Genomic DNA, 20,830 nt, shown 5'->3' on the forward strand with positions numbered 1-20,830 from the left:
CAAGAGTACTCAGGTTTCTCTGGTAGGTACATCCATATATTGAATCAGAAAATGTTCTTGTACAGCCTTAACAAATACCTCTACATCTAAAACCATAACACTATGGCTGTCCCAGTCTATGTTTGAAAAATTAAAATATCTTACCATAACCACCTTATTATTCTAACAGATAACTGAAATCTCCTTACAAATTTGTACTATAGACTCCCCACCCCCCCACACCCCCACCCCCAGTCTATAGTACAATCCCAATATAGGGATCAACCCTTTCTTATTTCTCAGTTTCACTCAAATAACTTGCCTGGACATATTCCCAGGAATATCCTCCCTAAGTACAGCATAATGTTATCCCTTATCTAAAACACCACTCCCCCTTCCTCTCTTGCTCCTCTTTCCATCCTTCCTGTAGCATTTGTATCCTGGAACATTAAGCTGCTAGTCCTGGTCATTTCTGAGCCATGTCTCTATAATTGCTATGCTGTCCTAGTCCTATGTTCCTGACCATGCCCTGAGTTCACCTGCCTTCCCTGTTAGGCAAAAAATAAATGCAGTTTAATTTATCAGTCCTACCTTGCCCTGACTGTCTGACTTGCTCCTTTTCCCAACTGTACCAGTGTCAGATTGATCCCGTTCCTCACTGTCTCACTTTCTTACTAGTTTAAATCCTCCAAAGGACCTATAGCAAATCTCCCTGCCAGTATATTAGTCCCCCTTCAATTCAAATGCAGTCTGTCCTTCTTATGTAAGTCACTTCTTCCCTAAAAGAGATTCCAATGATCCAAAAATGTGAACTCTTCTCCCATGCACCAGCTCCTCAGCCATGCGTTTTTCTGCTCTATCCTCCTATTCCGACCTTCACTAGCTCATAGTACCAGGTATAATCCAGATATTACTATTCTCGAGGACCTCCTTTTTTAAATTCCTGCCTAACTTCCTATATTCTCCCTTCAGAATCTCCCCCTTTTCTTTTCCTATATCATTAGTTCCAATGTGTACAATGACATCCTGCTGGCCCCACTCCCCTTCGAAAATATTCTGCACTCTCTTCAAGATATCCTTCATCCTGTCACCAGGGAGGCAACACACCATTCTGATTTCTTGCTGTCGGCCACAGAAACATCTGTCTGTGCCTCTGACTGGAAAGTCCCCTGTCACAATCAATCACTTAGAACATAATGTCCCCCTTATTACATTAGAGCCAGTACCAGAAACTTGGCTGTTCCCCTGAGAGCCCATCATCCTCTACATTGTCCAAAACAGCATACTTGTTTGAAATGGGGGTAGCCACAGGAGACTGCTGCACTATCTGCCTAGCCCTCCTACCTCTTCTGGAAGTAACGCATTTAACTGACCATTTTTCTTAAATGCAATTCAATGTCCAGAGATACTTGAACAGCAAAGGCAGTTGCTGTGCGATTCACTGCTGTGTCAGACAGCAGTGTAGATCTCTTTCTCACTTAATTCACTGACCATGTGGTCTCTACCTTTGTCTGTCTTCCTCCTTTTTAATGTGCCATTGCTTTGAAGGAATGAAAGCCAGTTAACATTTTAAGAGATATCAGGATGGTGCACAAGGGGGACTACAAACTGCTTCTAGATGAATGCATTTACATGGGCCAAATGACCACCCCATCATTTAAAATTCTTTTATGATCTTACGACTTAACTAGCAGTCTAGGCCAACAAATTCTAGAATGACCAAAGTGACAATACTAAACACCTACTAATAATCACCTTATTACATTACCAAAATACTATTTCCAATATCAACTGTTACAGATTAATGTCAGTCAGAAAAATTGTGTAGATTAGATTACTTACAGTGTGGAAACAGGCCCTTCAGCCCAACAAGTCTACGCCGACCCGCCGAAGTGCAAACCACCCAGACCCATTCCCCTACATTTACCCCTTCACCTAACACTACGGGCAATTTAGCATGGCCAATTCACCTAACCAGCATATTTTTGAATTGTGGGAGAAAACCAGAGCACCCGGAGGAAACCCACACAGACACGGGGAGAATGTGCAAACTCCACACGGAGAGTCACCTAAGGCGGGAATTGGACCCAGGTCTCTGGCACTGTGGGGCAGCAGTGCTAACCACTCTGCCACCGTGCCGCCCACGGTGCATTTTTAACTTTATATAGTGTTATAGTCTGTTAGATAATCTCAGTTGTTGTTTCCTACCAGCCAATGCAAGCGTGAGCCAAGGTTGCCCCAAAGGGTGTGATCGATGTTCTGAATATAATGGATGCCTCTCATGTAAACCTAGACTCTTCTTCTTTCTGGAGAGAAATGGGATGAGACAGACTGGCGTCTGTCTCTCCTCCTGTCCAAGTGGATACTACGGATCCCGAGCACCAGAAATGAACAAATGTACACGTAAGTGTCCAAAATCCATAGGGTTAATGTTATGTTAGTTAACATAATGGTTTATTTCAATGTTAAAAGCATTTCTTAAAAAATTAGATAACTGTTGATCTTCTAGCGATACTTGAGTCAAAAGGCTTACTTATCACTGAGATCTAAATAATATTAAGAAAATTCTAACATTATTTTTGTTCGATTTCTATGGGCATTCCTCAGTATATGTACTTTCAAAACCTTGGCTGAAAACCTCAGGTTAAGATGCTGAGATTCTCTACATTTAGATAACACTAAGCCACACTCCCTAGATTCTGTGAATACATCTGTGAAAATAATGTTCATGTAAAAAAAAGTAAACCCTGCCACTACTAACCTTGACAGAAACAAATCTCCCTCAAAGTAATGGATTATATTCTTTAATTAGAGTGTTCATTTGTATGAAATTGAAATATCTTATATTTTATTTTAATAATGGTTATTGGAATTTATTTTTCTTCATTTTCTGTTAAAAGCAGTGGTAACAGGTATTACCAGATTTCTATAACTCACTAAACGGACCCATTCGGGAAATGTGAACCAGCAGAATGAATACTGGCAGTTGTACAACAATGGGTGAATCACAGACAAGTTCAATCATGTTCTCATCCAAAGTTCATAGCTACATTTTCCAAAAAAAACATTAGATAGTTATCAGGTTCGAGAACCCGGGATGATTTGTTTCTCTCCTTAGCCTAAAGATGTTAATCTGGCCTGGCTGAGATTGGCTAACAAATTGAGATCAATCTGGAAATTTTGTAGTTTATATAGCTGGCTCCATATTGCACGTTTGTCAGCCAACAGCCCAAAGTCTACTCTCCTGAAAGTTTCGGCTTTCTGAACATTGGTTCTGAATCTCATTCTCAGCTGATATTCACTTTGCATTCTATTTACAGAGTTTATTAGATACAAATCTGAGTTAAGAACTTTGATTTAAATTTCTACTTGCACCAATTATGTTGCACCAGTCTCAATTTCAATCCTATTGTATTGTCTGGCAATAAAATCTTCATAAGTAATTAAATGTGTTTCGATAACAATTTAAGTAGAAACTGGGGTCTCAGGATTTCTAGACTGTATGACAAAGTACCACAGATAGACACATGGAGGGAATGAAGACAAAAGCTTCAGCTCCATAATTTAATATGCATACATGTGATTTTAGATTTTGTTCCACTATATTAATTAAATTTATTAAGGTATTTCTTTGTTTGAGGTCAACTGCAACATAGTAATCTGGCATTTAGGTAGCAGATTTAACAATGAGAGAAAAACTTAATTCATTTGTAATTACATTGTGAACTCCAAGATTAAGCTACAATTTCAGAATCAATTATGTGATGATCTAATAAAGTTATATCACTATTCTTGCAAGGAACTACTGTCAGGACACTACATTATTATAATGATTACATTGGAGGATTAATTAAATTAACAAGAAATAATCTGTAATTATCATCAGGATTTTCTAAGCTCTCTACATGTTAGATAGTACTATTGCAACTGGAAATGTAAACGGCTTGCTTCTAATAAAAACAAATCCTGATGTGAACAGCTCTACATGGAAAGGAAAATTGTTTGTAATTGAATACAATAACTTCAAATGCCCACTTTACCCAGTCATCCGGTTTAAGCAATGAACTTGGCTTCTTGCCTTCAGCTTCTACTCCAATGTATCTCAAGATTTGAAGCTTTTGAATTCTTGGCAGCGAATGAGGCAGAGGGAAAAAGTGAGGACTGCAGATGCTGGAGATCAGAGTTGCAAGTGTGATGCTGCAAAAGCACAGCAAGTCAGGTAGCATCTGCGGACCAGGAGAATAGATGTTTCAGGCATAAGCCCTTATCAGGAATGAGGCTTGTGGGCCGGCAGATTGAGAGATAAATTGGAGGGGGGTGGGTGGGTCTTGGGGGGAAGGTAGCTGGGAATGCAATGGGCATATGAAGGTGGGGGAGAAGGTGATAGGTCGGAGGGAGGGTGAGGCAGATAGATGGGAAAGACGACGAACAGGTCAACAGAGCGGTGCCAACTTGGAGGCTTGGGACTGGGGTAAGGTGGGGGGAGGGGAAACGAGGACATTGGTGAAATCCACATTACTCCCATGTGGTTGCAGGGTCCCAAGGCAGAAGATGAGGCATTCTTCCTCCAGGCATCGAGTGGTTAGGATTTGGTGATGGGGGAGGGCGAGGACCTGCATGTCCTTGCTGGAGTGGGAGGGGGTGTTGAAGTGCTCAGCCATGGGGCGGTGGGGTTGGTTGGTGCAGGTGTCCCAGAGATGTTCTCTGAAATGATCTGCAAGTTGGTGTCCTGTCTCCCCGATATAGAGGAGACCTCATTGGGTGCAACAGATACAGTAGATGACATTAGTGGAGGTACAGGTAAATTTCTGGAAGGATCCTTTGAGGGCTTGGATAGAGGTGAGGGGGTGGAGGTGTGGCACAGGCTTTGCATTTCTCATGGTGGCAGGAGAAGATGCTGGGAGTGGGGTGTGGGCTGGTGGTGGTTGTGGATCTCTCAAGGGAGTCGCAGAGGGAATGGTCTCTCCAAAACGCTGATAGGGGAGGGAAGAAATATATCCCAGTGGTGAGATATGTTTAGAACATAGAACATAGAAAAGTTGAGCACAAACAGACCCGTTGGCCCACAATGTTGTGCCATACATTAGGTCGTAGGTGGTATAAGTGGCTGAGGATGATGCGATGTATGCGGAGGTTGGTGGGGTGGAAAGTGAGGACCGGGGGATGGGGGTGTGGTGTGGGGGGGCATGGGGGTTTCTATCCTTGTTGTGTTGGCAGGGTTGGGGTTCAAGGGTGGAGGTGCAGGTAGTGGAGGAGTTGCGCTGGAAGGCATTGGAGGGGAAATTGCGGTCTTCGAAGAGTGAGGCCATTTGGTATTTTCTATGGTGGAATGCTAATTCTAGAAAATCCTGTTCCTCTTTCTACTTGGTGCAAGTCTACAAATATACACTAATCATAAAATTGTCTTTGACTAAATAAAGACATGTTCTTATAAAATGTCTTTCAAGACCTCATTACATTCCATAGCGCTTTCCAGCAATTTCTGAAGTTTAGTCATGACTGTAATGTTCTAGTATATAACACCAATAATATGCATTTATAGAACACATTTGACTAAATAAAAGCATCCCAAAGCACTTCGCAGAAGCATTACCAGATAACATTCAGCACAAAACCATGTTAAGTAGTATCAAGACAGATGACCAAAAGCTTGGTCAAAGATATGTTATGGTGGAGAAGAAAGGTAGAGTTTAAGGGGGGATTCCAAAATATACATTCTAGGCATTTAAAGGTACACACACCTAAGATGATTCATCAAAAAGTGGGGATATGCAGGATGCCAAGATTGGAGGAGGTTAGGTACCTTTGAGAGTTGAAAGGCTGAAGGAGGTCACAGAAATAAGGAGGGATAAGACTATCGGGAGATATTGGAATTTTATAATTGAGCCACATATATAAAACATGTTACTGTTATCATAAAGTGTATACGAATTTAAGTATGCTATCATTGCAGGGTTTACAAGCAGTAAATGTGCTTTTTTCACCCCTGTATTCCATTAATTTGTATTTGAAGTCGAGAATCATCCATTTCAAGATGTTGCTGGCAAGATGACACTTGCATGCAGCAGCCAGTACATTCCAAAAAATGGAACTTGCTGGTTGTTCATTTAAAACCTAATTCAAACCTCAAAACTGTGTACTCTGTGGTCACTTTGTATATTTATAAAAATGTTATGTTTAAAGTGCATTGCCAATTGTAATATTTATTATCCACAAACTTTGTGAAATTTTGGAACAAAATGATCTCTTAAAATGTGCTGCCAGTAAATATGTTTCAAACAGTAAAGAAAGCTGAGACCACACATTAGCACAGCAGGCTCTGTCACAGTGGCCATTGTAAAATCCCGTCTTTACATATTTACATGCTATTAAATTATTTCAGGTCATTCACTGGTTTAACTGCAACTATCATTAAAGCAATTTGTTAAATTAATTTAATATGTAATCAGATTTCTTCCCCATTCCTGTCTATTCTGGTTAGATTGTGTAACTTGATGTTCAATTTTACACTAAATGAATTGCATAAAATGGAAAGCCTGTTTACTGATTTTTTAAAAAAAATCTGTTTCAGGATGCAGAGCTGACAACTGTGACACCTGCTTCAACAGAAATTTTTGTACAAAATGCAAACCAGGATTCTATTTGCATAAAGGAAGATGTTTTGATATCTGTCCTGAAGGGTTTACCCCAAATAATCAAACAATGGAGTGCACTACCGCAGGTCAGAACATTTTATTAACTTCTTAAGTTATACACAGAAAAAAGACTGATTTGTATCAAGTGCATTACATACCATCAACATTTCTTGAAGGGTCCTACAGCCAATGAAGTACTTTGTAGGTGCAATCACTATTGCATGAAGTGCACTGACCCAATTTGTATAGAGTATGGTTCCACAAACAGCAGTGCAATAGTGACCAAATAATTTGTGTTAGGAAAGTAAGTTGTAAAATAAGTATTGGCTAAGACACTGAGTAATGTCCCTGCTTTCTACTTGAGAGATCAAATGAGCCTTCAGTATAACCTCTCATTTAGAATCATAGAGATGTACAGCAGGGGAACAGACCCTTTAGTCCAACTTATCCATGCCAATCAGATACCCTAAATTAATCTAGTCTGATTTGCTATCATTAGGGCCATAAACCTCCGAACCCTTCCTATTCATATTCCCATTGATATGTTATAATTGTATCAACCTCCACCACTTCCTCTGACAGCTCATTCCATATACGCACCACTCTGTGCAATGAGAAGGTTGCCAGATTGGTCCCTTTTAAATCTTTCCCCTCTCAATTTAAACCTATGCCCTCTAGTTTTGAACTCCCCCAACCTGCGAGAAAGACCTTGTCTATTTATCATATCCATGCTCCTCATAATTTTATAATTTTCAGCCCCCCACCCTCCAGGGAAAATATTCAGCATCTCCCTACAAGTCAAACCTTCCAAACCCCATAACGTCGTTGTAGATCTTTTCTCTACCCGGTCAAGTTTCACAACACCTTTCCTATAGCAGGGAAACTTGAAAGACAGCACCATAAGTTATACTTCATTTGCAGTAGAATACAGAATTATTACCTCAAATTGATGGAAATGTATTCAGATTTAAGTGTACGAACAATAAATTTTTCTCCAATATTGTACTGTTTAGAACCAATGGAAATGAATGGCTGCCTGTATGAAATTGCACATTGTGACACATTGTTTTATTTGTGAACTAAATTGATAAAATAAAGGAAAGAAAAAGCAAAGAAAAATATTGATGAAATAGTAGAAATCAGTGTACAAAGGAAAATAGTAGATAATATCCAGATTAAAGAAAATAATGGGAAAATCATGGAAAAGTAAGGATAAAAGCAAACAGGAAAATTAAATTTGAGCAAAGAAAAGAATATAAACTGATGGAATCCAAAAATTGTGAGATTACAAAAACACCCATGTCCATCAAGTTTAGCATCCTGGACCTGACACAATACAGTGTAAAAGTGAGTTGATCAGAAATCAGGCAATCAATCTCTACCAATTATATTACACAAGGAATACTCCATTGTGGAGAGGATTGGGAAACATTAATTAAAGCTACCTTTTTTCTTTCAAGTACACTGCATCTAACAGAAAACAGAATTCTATGTTGCACAATATAAGAATCTGACACCATTAGAATAAACAGTTTCTATTAAATTGCTTAAATGCCAAAGTTCATGATTAGCTTTTAAAAATAGGAATTACTTTCCTTTCAATTTTTGTGAATATAACTGCCTCTGTAACTTTTTAATGTTGAGCATTCTTTTCTACAGTTGAAATCTTTTCGACTCAATCCGAGTAATACATCACATATTTCAGACTTGGTAAGCGTATGAACTAACTGTCCAGAAACAGCAGGATGTTTGCACTGCACAATCAAGCACACTTTCCTTTTCACAAACTGTGTTGTGATCAAGGCTTTTGAATAAGAACATCAAAACACAAGAGATAGGAGCAGGGGTAGGCCATTCAGCCCCTCAAGCCTGCCCCACCCCACCTGCCACAGATGATCTGCCCAAGACTTCAAATCCTCTTTCATGCCAGCTCCTCATTGCCTCAATTTATAAGTTTTTTAAAAAAAGACAGCTTTATCTTGAATACTTTCAGAGCTCGATCTGTCAAAACTTTCTGGGCGAGAGAATTCCTGACACTCTCTACGCCCTGGGAAAAGAAATTCCTTCAGATCACATTTTTAAATGAGTGCTCCTTTATTCTGTAACTTTTGTACCCCAGTTTGAGACTCCCATACCAGTCGAAACATTTTCTCAACATCTGCCCTGTCAAGCCCCCCTCAGAATCTTGGATTTGCAAAAGTTAGAATAAAGCCCCTTTTACATTAGTGCACATGGACTTTGCCTAATAATTCAGAAAGCTGGCTTTTAGATGCAAACGTTTTGGGACTAATCAAGACCAGCTAAGAGCTGAGCCTACCTCCTCCAATGCGCCTCTCACGACCATTCCCGGAGGACCTTTGCAGCACCAATATAAACCAACAGTGAAGATCCTCAATCAGCTCTGATAAATATCTTGCTCCTGACATTAGAAGTGAACTGTTCAATATCACTGTAACATTGAGAAAAATTTTACAGTCTTCCACCTGAGAGTTTGAGTTGGGTGGAGGGTGCTCTCATAAAATTCGATGTGTGAGTTGTAAACCTGCCTGCCTCAGTCGTGCTTCCAGTTCACAGGTGGGGTGGGGCATCAGGTGGCCCACCGACCTTTTAGCTTTAGGTACCTCACCTCTGCCACTCCAGGGGGTGGCCCATGCCACATGAGTAATCCGTCAGCTTTTACTGGGTGGGCTGCTATCAAGAAAGTATAGCGGATTTCTTTGGGACATGCTTTTGGCCAAAAGAGGCAACACCCCCCCATGAGGTGTACGTAGGAAACCTCAATCTCAAAACCTTTAACCCTCAATCTCCATCCTCTGTGACCCAGCTTCAAACCTCCTCATATTAGCCGTTTGTTATTCTTTCATGAGGTGTGGGTTTTGCTGATAAAGCCAACACTTCTTACTCGTCTAGAATTGCCATTCTTGGCCATTTCAGGAGGCAGTTAAGACCCTCATTCCAGGCCAGACCTGGTAAAACAGCAGATTACCTTCTCTAAAGCACATTAGTAAACTGGAAATTGTTTTTTTATGATAATCAGCCATGATTATAATTAGATTAGATTTTAATTCTAGATTGCATTGAATTCCAACTTTATCTTCTAGCATATGGATTTGAACCCATGTCATAGAGTCATACAGATCTATAGCATGTAGATCTTTGGTCCAACTCGTCCATGCCAACCAGGTTTCCCAACCCAATCTAGTTCCACCTGCCAGATCCCGGCCCATATCAATTCAAACCCTTCTTATTCAGATGCCTTTTAAATGCTACAATTTGTACCAGCCTCCACCACTTCCTCTTGCAGCTCATTCCATACGTACCACCCTCTGAGTGAAAAAGTTGCCCCTGAGGTCTCTTTTATATCTTTCCCCTCTCACCCTAAACCTATGCCCTCTAGTTCTGGACTCCCCCACCCCAGGGAAAAAACTTTGTCTATTTATCCTATCCATGCCCCTCATGATTTTATAAACCTGTATAAGGTCACCTCTCAGCCTTCCACGCTCCAGGGAAATCAGCCCCAGCCTATTCAACCTCTCCATATAGCTCAAATCCTCCAACCCTGGCAACATCCTTGTAAAGCTTTTCTGAACCTCTTCAAGTTTCACAACATCTTTCCGATAGGAAGGAGACCAGAATTGCATGCAATATTCCAACTGTGACCTAATCAATGTCAAGTACTGCCGCAACATGACCTCCCAATTCCTGTACTCAACACTCTGACCAATAAAGGAAAGCATACCAAACACCTTCTTCACTATCCTATCTACCTGCGACTCCGCTTTCAAGGAGCTACGAACCTGCATTCCAAGGTCTCTTTGTTCACCACACTTTCTAGGACCTTCCCATCAAGTGTATTAAGTCCAGCTAAGATTTGCTTTCCCAAAATGCAGCACCTCAAACTCCATCTGCCACTCCTCAGCCTATTGGCCCATCTGATCAAGATCCCTTTGTAATCTGAGATAACCTTCTTCACTGTCTACTACACCTCCAATTTTGGTGTCATCAGCAAACTTACTAACTATACATCTTATGCTCACATCCAAATCATTTCTCTAAATGATGAAAAGTAGTGGACCCAGCACCGATCCTTGTGGCACTCCACTGGTCACAGGCCTCCAGTCTGAAAAACAACCCTCCACTACCACTACCTTCAGCCAGTTCTGTATCCAAATGGTGAGTTCTCCCTGTATTCCATGAGATCTAACCTTGCTCACCAGTGTCCCATGGCGAACCGTGTCGAACGCCTTACTGAAGTCCATAGAGATCACATCTCCAACTCTGCCCTCATCAATCCTCTTTGTTACTTCTTCAAAAAACTCGATCAAGTTTGGCACCATTTCGTCCTCACCTGAAGTATTGACCTTAGGCAATTAACTCCCCTTTGAGCAGGGGATGGCTGTAGAGCCATTTGGTTTGTTGGGAAAATTCCGCCACTTGAAACATCCTAGCCATATCGTTTTCATACCAGGCACCTCACTGATGTTTTACAATTCATTTCTGTCATAAATATATTTCTTAAGTTCAATTGCATTAGTTGATCTCTTTTTATCTGGGAGTCACTTCAAACTGCACAAGGTCTTTTAAAGCAACAGCACAGTTCTGGGTGTAATAATATTTCATTGTAACCTGAATGGATACTGTTGTATACTTCCTTAATCTGAACAAAGGCAGACAATACAAGCATTTAGAGAGACAATCTTGATGGTTATGCTGCTTCATTTCACCGCACATGATAATATAGGTTACAGGTTGTGATCAAAACACACTTCACTTCCCAAACCTAAACAAAGTATTAATCCTACAGTGCTGTTCCCCATTGGCAGAGTTTTGTCTGAGTATTTAGAGGATTATGTTGCTTGCTGCACAACCACTGACTGTAAAAACCCATTAGTTTTGGCTTTCCACCTAAGGCAGGATTTCTGTTTAGGAGAAACGAGAACTGCAGATACTGGCGATCAGAGTTGAAGAGTATAGCACTGGAAAAGCACAGTTGGTCAGGCAGCAATCAAGGAGCAGGAGAATCAACATTTTGGACATAAGCCCTTCATTCCTGATGTAGTGCCACAAGGATCAGTGCTGGGTCCACTACATTTCATCATTTATACAAATGATAAGTTTGCTGATGACACCAAAATTGGAGGTGCAGTGGACAGCGAAGAAGGTTACCTCAGATTACAATGGGATCTTGATCAGAATCTCCTGCTCCTCAGATGCTACCTGACTGGCTATGCTTTCCCTGGATTTCCATTTTGTACAGAATTAAGCTTTAAAGCAATTGCCTTTGCACTTAGAAGATCTTGGTCAGTGAAAACCTATTCCATGTATATTCAACAGCAGGGCAAAATTATAAATCACTCCTTGTTCCTATTAAAACCCAGGCAGAAGTGAACATCAGATTGGTCTCCTAGAGGTGCCTAATAATTCAGGTAATTTTAATGTTTAATGCAGAGCTGAACAGTAAAATTCCTGGTCTGAGTCAAGTTGGATGACCACACTTTGAGCTGACAGTATGGGCAAATAATTGAAAGAAGCTGGTACAATGGGGTAGGGTGGACAGAATGCTCTGTCATCACTCTTCAGCCATGCCTGATAAAAAAAAAGTACACACATGGAAAAGCTGAATCTTCAGTTGAATAGTCTTCGGTACCGGATGTAAGGTTCCCAGTGAAGATATCCATTACATCTAAAGCATAAATCAGGACCTGCATGAGAGGAGGGGTAAAGAGATAATTTCCAAAAATAAGTAATTAATATCATGATTAATTTTACTCATTCCTTTACAGTGCACTGTGAAGTAAGTGAGTGGACTGCATGGGGTCCCTGCACAAAACAAGGGAAGACATGTGGTTTCCGGAGAGGCAATGAGTCAAGGAAGCGAGATATTGTGCAGTTTCCTTCAGCACAAGGGAACCCCTGTCCAAAAATCACAGAGACAAGAAAATGTATTGTGCAGAGAAAACGATGCCCAGCAGGAGAAAAAGGTAAGAGTGTCTCGACATGGGTTAGTCCGGCTCCCACAGAGGGACAGTGGGCTACTGAAATAACTAACTCCATAATCTTACAACATTACAGCAACAAATGTCTGAAATAACTGAGTCTATGATGTATGGTACCAATGCTGTTGGCAGTGATTATTGGCAGGATTGCATATGATACTACCTAGTACTTAACTAAGAAAGTAACCATCACTTTTTAATTTGAATAACTTGTAATTATTACACTTTTAAATTTGAATGCAAATCTTGCTGTACATTTGTTAATGAAAGACCATGTCATCTTAGACTTATGGCAAACATGTGTGCGATATTACACAAAGTAGAAATCTTGTCGAAGTAGGCTTTACAAGATCTGAAGTGACTATAAAAAGCTGCCGTAACCAACAAATTGCTAGCTACTAGCAATCAATAACATATGTCACATCAGTGCACTGGGAGCAAACGGTTTTCTAGAAGCAGTCTACTTACATTGTGCTTCTGTGAATAACCTTATCATACTTTGCTTTATTCAGTTAATTCAGGGTGGTGTTGTTGCATTCCAGTATCTTATTTCTTTCTTAAAATGAGACTTGGAGCAGCAATTGAAAGGTGATTTCCTGAGAATTAATGCAGAAGGGAACATCTAAGTATACTTTCTAAGGGGGGAATACACTGTTACCTGACTTCCATTTTTGGGGTGTTGTGTTATAAAAGTTGGAAACTTTTTTGTTAGCTAATGGCTTATACTATAGGGGAGACAATGGCCTAGACATGGTATCACTAGTACTGTTAATCCAGAGTTTTGGGGACCCAGGTTCAAATTCCATGAAGGCAGTTGATGGAATTTAAATTTAATTTTTAAAAATTGGGATTTAAGAGTATAATGATGACCCAGGAATCCATTGTTGATCGTCAGGAAAAACCCACCTGATATAACTGATATCCTTGAAGGAAGGAAACTCCCATCCTCACCTGGTCGGGTCTACATGTGATACTAGACCCACAGCAATGTGGTTTACACTTAACTGCCCTCTAGGCCATTGGGGATGGACAATAAATGCTGTCTATCAAGTAATGCCCTCATCCCGTTACTGAATAAAGAAAGAAAAATAATCTTGCTAACAACCTTTGGAAGGAAAGGTATGCCTGAGGCACATCTAATATCAGCATATGCATAAGAAAAGCAGCTAGTTGGCAAAAAGAATTTCAAATCTGAGCCATTGCATGGTTAGCACTATCTCCAATTAGGTCCTAGGAGGAGGATGGGGGGAGCTGTGAGATAGTGAACTTAGTTCCATATTCAGATAAATATTATTATGAATGTATGGCGGCAATCTCAAGGACCTCTGATTAGGTTGTGTGTCAACATGATTATATTGATCAGTGGATCCAGTGCCAACAGCATACAGGGCAACTCACTTTCAGAAAGGGGATCTGAAACTGGCAACACATTCCTTTATAAAATTGAAGATATTTAGCTTTTATACTACTTTAATACAGATCAAACTATGTAATGTAAGGTTTATTATTGTAGTTAAGTATGAAATATTTTAAAGAAAATTGTACGAAAAGGTGATCCTTTAATGCTGGCAATCTATTTACATTTATGGCCCCAATGTTTATGGGAAGCTACATCTACAGCAAGAGTACTTGGAACTACTGAGAGGGTGCAGTTGGTGTTGAATTTATTGGGAGGATCACATTTATAGAACTTTTTATTTCATTTCCTGCCCCAGCAGCCTTTGAAAGACTGGAAAACTGCTTACTTGGAAGGAATGTTCTTGAAAGTAATTCGTAACAATTGGAGAATGTCATGGAATGCTGGGGTTGCTCAGATTGTGGCGACAAACAAGGAGGGAGAAAGCAGAGGAGCAGGCTCTCGAGGATATGGGGTAGGAGGGAATGGAAGAGACCGGGTGGTAATCAGCATTCATAGGAAGGGAGAGAATTCAGGCAAGGAGATCATTGAGAAGGAGTGATTGTGACAAGAGATCACAGGAAGGGAGAGATTGTGGAGAAGAAGAGAGATTGTGGGAAAGGAGACTGTGAGGAAGGAAAACCAGCAGGAAGGAAGAAACCAAGAGGAAGGAGAGATCAGAGTAAAGAAAAGATTATGGGTAGATGGTGGAGGAAGGAGAGACTTCAGGAGTGAGAGATCACAGAGAGTGAGAGATTATGATAGGAGAGAATATGCCAGAGGAAGGGTCTAGGAGGAGGTACATTGATAACTTTAAAATCTAGAAATCTATTAATCACTGGCTTGAAGTTGCTCGATGACTCAGCTCATGCTGCTCTCTTGAGTAGTGACTTCCAAAGCCTAAATGGCTTTCCTCTTGTTCTGAGACATCTTTGCCTGGATTTGGATTGTCTAACCAATGGACCACCTTTCTCCATCAACCCAGGTGAGCCTTGTTAGAATTTAGTATGTTCAATGAATGGGTGAGATCAGAGGGACAGAGATCTAGGAGGCAGAGAATTACCGCAGGGAAGAAGAGATAGCAAAGTTGGTGAGATCATGGGGGAGGGGAATCATGGAAAGGGGGAGATTTCATGGATAGAAAGATCCCAGGAAGGAAGGGACTGTCAGGAAGACCTTGGGTGTAGAGAACCATGGAGAAGGAGAGATCACAGGCAGGGAGAGACCATGAGGAAGGAGTGATTGAGGAGAGGGAGAATTCATGGAGTGGAAACACCGCAGTTAGGAATGAATTCCTAGACATATCAAGAAAGTGAGAAATTGTAGGAATAGAGATTGAGGAAGAGATTCTGGCAAGCAGTTTTCTTGAGGGGACTTTGTAAGCTCTCCTGTTTTTCTTGGCCTATAGGCAGTACCAATAAAGCATTTCTTTGCTGCATCTGACAGCTGCTGGGTTTCCAGTCCCTGCAGGAAATTCAGCCCCTAACTGCTAAAGTCAAATAGCTCTCAAGATCTGGGTAATAGAGTCTAATCTGAATATTACAATCACTAAACCAACTTCCAGAAATGAACCAAGTTCCAGATACAACTTCCAGCTCAGACCAAACCCAACATATGTGTATAGTTGGGGGAAGGGAGGAAAAGAAGTAGTTTAAAATTGCCCAGTAAATAAAAAGAAAACATAGAACTGCAGATGCTGGAAATCAGAAACAAAAACAGAAGTTGCTCGAAGAACTCAACAGGCCTGGCAGCATCTGTGGTGACAAGCATTTAGCACAGTTAGCATTTCGGGTCCAGTGACCCGTCTTCAGAACTGTAGTAAAACAATATTATGGCCTGCAGTGCACTATTAGAGTCTGTGCAGTTCTAATTCACTGGAATTATACCTAAGGCTTTATTATATGCATTAAATAGTGGTTGCCTGGGCTTATTTTGGTGCAAACCATGTTAAGGTACATCTTGTGCTGAAATCACATAAAAAATGAAAGCTGCCCAAGATGGCAAATCAACGGAGTTCCTAACTTGTAAATGTACTTAATACAAATAAAAAAAGTCTGAGCATATACATAAAAGCAAAGTAATGACTCTTGTGATGTCGTGATAATGTCCCTGCCTTTGGGATCAAAGGTCTGAAGTCTGGTCTCACCAGGATAAGAAATGTGTCATAATATGTCTGAACAGGTTGATTAAAATGATTATAACAAAATAAGCACAAAAGCAAAGCACAGCAAATGGTGGAAATATGAAACAAAATGTTCAGAAGGAGAATCATATTTGACTCGAAAGGTTAACTTCGTTCATCTCTTTACAGGTGTTGTCAAACTAGCTGAGTTTTGGACTGTGTAGATGATGACTACTAAATACGTAAATTCAGGGAATGAGTGAAGAAAATCTACATGTTCTGAATTACATGCACAATATAAGAACACACTCGTATCATTCTGTAATATAAGAAATTCATTATACATTTCAGATCAGTGTACATAGTTTCTTTAGCTCACAGTCTAAACAAAATTGATTTAAAAACATTTAGTCATACATTTCTTTGTAGTCAAGCTAAGTTCATGTCAAAGGTTCAACTGAGGAATACATATGCCTAAACATTTGTTCTTCCACTCTTAACATTTACTTTGCAAAATAACCATGAACTTCTATCAATGAAAAAATGACTTTAGAATAATAATTTTGGGTTCTTGATTTGAAATATCCTGTGAAATGTATTGCTTCTATGGCACCAGAAATAATCAATTTTATGGGACTATTTTCCTTGAAAAGAAGTTGATGGACAATTGATTAAAGTGCTCAAAATCGAGAATGGTCTAAACAGAGTAGACAGGAAATAACTGTTCCCACTGCTGGAATGATCAAGAACCAAAAGGCAAAAACTTCAGGTGGTTGGCAAGACAGTAATGGCTACATAACGGAAATTATGTTTCAGATGAGGATTGGTGGGATCTGGAATGCACTACCCGAGGAAGGTACAATTTTGAATTTCCCCAGAAACTAGGATCATTATCTGCGGTGGTAAAAATTGGACAGCTATGGGGGAAAAGGCAGGGGTGTAATGGATTCAGCTGGACTTCACTTTCACTGAGTCAGCACAGATACGAAAGGCTGCATGGATTCCGTTAAAGCTGTAATAATTGTATAATTATATCGTGGTGTATTTGCGATCAAGATTTTTCCATTCTACTTGTGTTGTCATTGGTACTGAACAAATACTTGATCTGATTTGGTCCACACAGAGATAATGCAAGCTTGTTGTCCATATTTGATTGCTTGATGCAAACCCAACTTCAAATCATGATGCCTTCACTCCTCTCAATTATCAAAGTTCACTATCACTTTACCTTGTTGCTTTGTGAGTTCTTCTGCTTTCCCTCTGACAGTTTTGTTGAATGGTGGTGATGCCTTAAGAATGGTTAGTGGTGTGCAAAAACAATACCCCATCATGTAGTTAACTGGTGAATTCCCAACTAGAGAGTATGGGATGGATTATAATTTGGCAAGTAGGATATAATTAGAATCTTAGAGTCATAAAGTCACAGAGATATACAGCACGGAAACAGACCCTTTGGTCAAATTCGTCCATGCCGATTAGATATCCCAACCCATCTAGTCCCATCTGCCAGCTCCCTGTCCATATACCTCCAAACCTTTCCTATCGATATACCCATCCAGATGCCTTTTAAATGTTGCAATTGTACCACCCTCCACCATTTCCTCTGGCAGCCTATTCCACATATACACACACATCACCCTTTGTGTGAAAAAGTTACCCCTCAGGTCTCTTTTATATCTTTCCCCTCTCACCCTAAACCTATGTCCTCTAGTTCTGGACTCCCCCTGCCACCACACACACACACACACCCCAACCCCATGGAAAAAATCTTGTCTATTTATCCTATCCATGCCTCTCATGATTTTATAAACCTCTATAAGGTCACCCCTCAGCCCCCGACGCTCCAGGGAAAACAGCCTGAGCCTATTCAACCTCTCCCTATAACTCAAATCCTCCAACCCTGGCAACATCTTTATAAATCTTCTATGAACTCTTTCAAGTTTCACAACAACTTTTCAATAGCAGGGAGACCAAAATTACACACAGTATTCCAACAGTGGCCTAACCAATGTCCTGTACAGCCACAACATGACCTCCCAGTTCCTGTACTCAATACCCTGACCAATAAAGGAAAGCATACCAAACCCCTTCTTCACTATCCCATCTAGCTGTGACTCCACTTTCAAGGAGCTACTAACCTGCACTTCAAGATCTCTTTGTTCATCAACACTCCCTAGGACCTTGTTATTAAGTGTATAAGTCCTGCTAAGATTTGCTTTCCCAAAATGCAGCAGCTGACGTTTATCTAAATTAAACTCCATCTGCCACTTCTCAGCCCATTGGCCCATCTGATCAAGATCCCGTTGTAATTTGAGATACCCTTCTTTGCTGTCCACTACACCTCCAATTTTAGTGTCATCTGCAAACTTACCAACTATACATCTTATGCTCACATCCAAATCATTTACATAAATGACGAAAAGTAGTGGACCTAGCACCGATCATTCTGGCATTCCACTGGTCACAGGCCTCCAATCTGAAAAACAACCTTCCACCACCACCCTCTGTCTTCTACCTTTGAACCAGTTCTGTATCCAAATGGCTAGTTCTCCCTTTATTCCGTGAGATCTAACCTTGCTAACCAGTCTCCCATGGGGAACCTTGTCGAACGTCTTACTGAAGTCCATATAGATCACATCTACCATTCTGCCATCATCAATCCTCTTTGTTACTTCTTCAAAAAAGTCAATCAAGTTTGTGAGAAATTATTTCCCATGCACAAACCATGTTGACTATCCTTAATCGGTCCTTGCCTTTCCAAATACATGTACATCCTGTCCCTCAGGACTCCCTCCAATAACTTGCCCACCACTGATGTCAGGCTCACCAGTCTGTAGTTCCCTGGCTTGTCTTTACCACCTTTCTTAAACAGTGGCACCGTGTTAGTCAACCTCCAGCTTTCCAGCACCACCTGTGACTATTGATGATACTAATATCTCAGCACGAGGTCCAGCAATCAGTTCCCTAGCTTCCCACAGAGTTCTAGGATACACCTGATCAGGACCTGGGGATTTATCCACTTTCATGTTTTTCAAGACATCCAGCACTTGCTTCTCTGTAATATGGACATTTTTCAAGATGTCACTATCTATTTCCCTACATTCTATATTTTCCATGTCCTTTTCCACAGTAAATATTGACACAAAATGCTCATTTAGTATCTGCCCCAACTCCTGTGGTTCCACATAAAGGCTGCCTTGCTGCTATTTGAGGGGCCCTATTCTCTTCCTATTTACCCATTTGTCCTTAATGTATTTGTAAAAGACTCTTTAGATTCTCTATAACCCTATTTGTCAAAGCTATCTCATGTCCCCTTTTTGCCCTCCTGATTTACCTCTTAAGTATACTTCTACTTCCTTTATACTGTTCTAAGGATTCACTCTAGCTATCCTGTCTATACCTGACATATGCTTCCTTTCTTTTCTTAACCAAATCTTCAATTTCTTTTGTCATCCAGCATTCTGTATAACAACCAGACTTTCCTTTCACCCTAACAGGAATACACTGTCTCTGCACTCTCTTTATGTCATTTCTGAAGGCTTCCCATTTTCCAGCCGTCTCTTTACCTGCCTAATATCATCAAAATTCTCCTTTCTCTAATTTAGAACTTCAACTTTTACATCTGGTCTATCCTTTTCTATCACTATTTTAAAATGAATAGAATTACAGTCGCTAGCCCCAAAGTGCTCCCCTACTGACACCCCAGTCACCTGCCCTGCCTTATTTCCCAAGAGTAGGTCAAGGTTTGCACCTTCTCTACATCCACATACTGAATCAGAAAGCTTTCTTGTACACACTTAACAAATTCCTCTCCATCTAAACCCTTAACACAATGGCAGTCCCAGTTTATGTTTGGGAAGTTAAAATCCCTTACCGTAACCACCCTCTCATTCTTACAGATAACTGAGATCTCCTAACAAATTTGTTCCTCAATTTCCCTCTGACTATTAGGGGGTCTATAATACAATCCCAATAAGGTGATCATCCCTTTCTTGTTTCTCAGTTCTACCCAAATAACTTCCCTGAATGTATTTCCAGGAATGTCTTCCCTCAGTACAGCTATAATGCTATCCCTTATCAAAACGCTACCCCCCCTCCTCGCTTGTCTCCCTTTCTATCCTTCCTGTCGCATTTGTATCCTGGAACATTAAGCTGCCAGCCCAGTGTATCCCTGATGAAAGTTATTGGAGGGAGTCCTGAGGAATAGGATGTACATGCATTTGGAAAGGCAAGGACTGATTAAGGATAGTCAACATGACTTTGTGCATGGGAAATAATTTCTCACAAACTTGATTGACTTTTTTGAAGAAGTAACAAGTCAGGCAGCATCTGTCTCAATACCAGAAACTTGGCTGTTTGTGCTACATTCTCCTGAGAATCCATCACCCCCTACATTTTCTAAAAGAGCATACTTTTTTGAAATATGGATAGCCACAGAAGATGCCTGCACTACCTGCCTACCTCTCTTACCTCTCCTTTACCTCTCCTGGAGTTAACCCATCTATGTGACTGTTTCTGCAACTTTTCTCCCTTCCTTTACCTGCCATCCATCACACCCCCTTGCTCTTGTAAATTCCTCATTACCACTGTCATTCCAACCGATCCATTCGATCTGATAGGGTTCACAACCAATGACATTTATTGCAGATATAATCCTCAGCAACAGATAAACTCTCCCTAAACTCCCACAGCTGCCAAGAAG

General features: G+C 40.5%; 1 protein-coding gene across 1 annotated transcript in view; it reads left to right on the forward strand.

Annotated features, from left to right (window-relative positions):
• The window catches only part of rspo3 (R-spondin 3), a 106,003-nt gene that overhangs the window by 22,140 nt on the left and 63,033 nt on the right, over positions 1 to 20,830 (forward strand). The window contains exons 2-4 of the mRNA XM_060821212.1: positions 2,191 to 2,382; positions 6,551 to 6,700; positions 12,398 to 12,595. Coding sequence (XP_060677195.1) covers positions 2,191 to 2,382; positions 6,551 to 6,700; positions 12,398 to 12,595 — 540 coding nt within the window. The remainder of the gene's footprint in view (positions 1 to 2,190; positions 2,383 to 6,550; positions 6,701 to 12,397; positions 12,596 to 20,830) is intronic.

This window comes from Hemiscyllium ocellatum, chromosome 3, assembly GCF_020745735.1.
Source record: "Hemiscyllium ocellatum isolate sHemOce1 chromosome 3, sHemOce1.pat.X.cur, whole genome shotgun sequence".
Lineage (NCBI taxonomy): Eukaryota > Metazoa > Chordata > Chondrichthyes > Orectolobiformes > Hemiscylliidae > Hemiscyllium > Hemiscyllium ocellatum.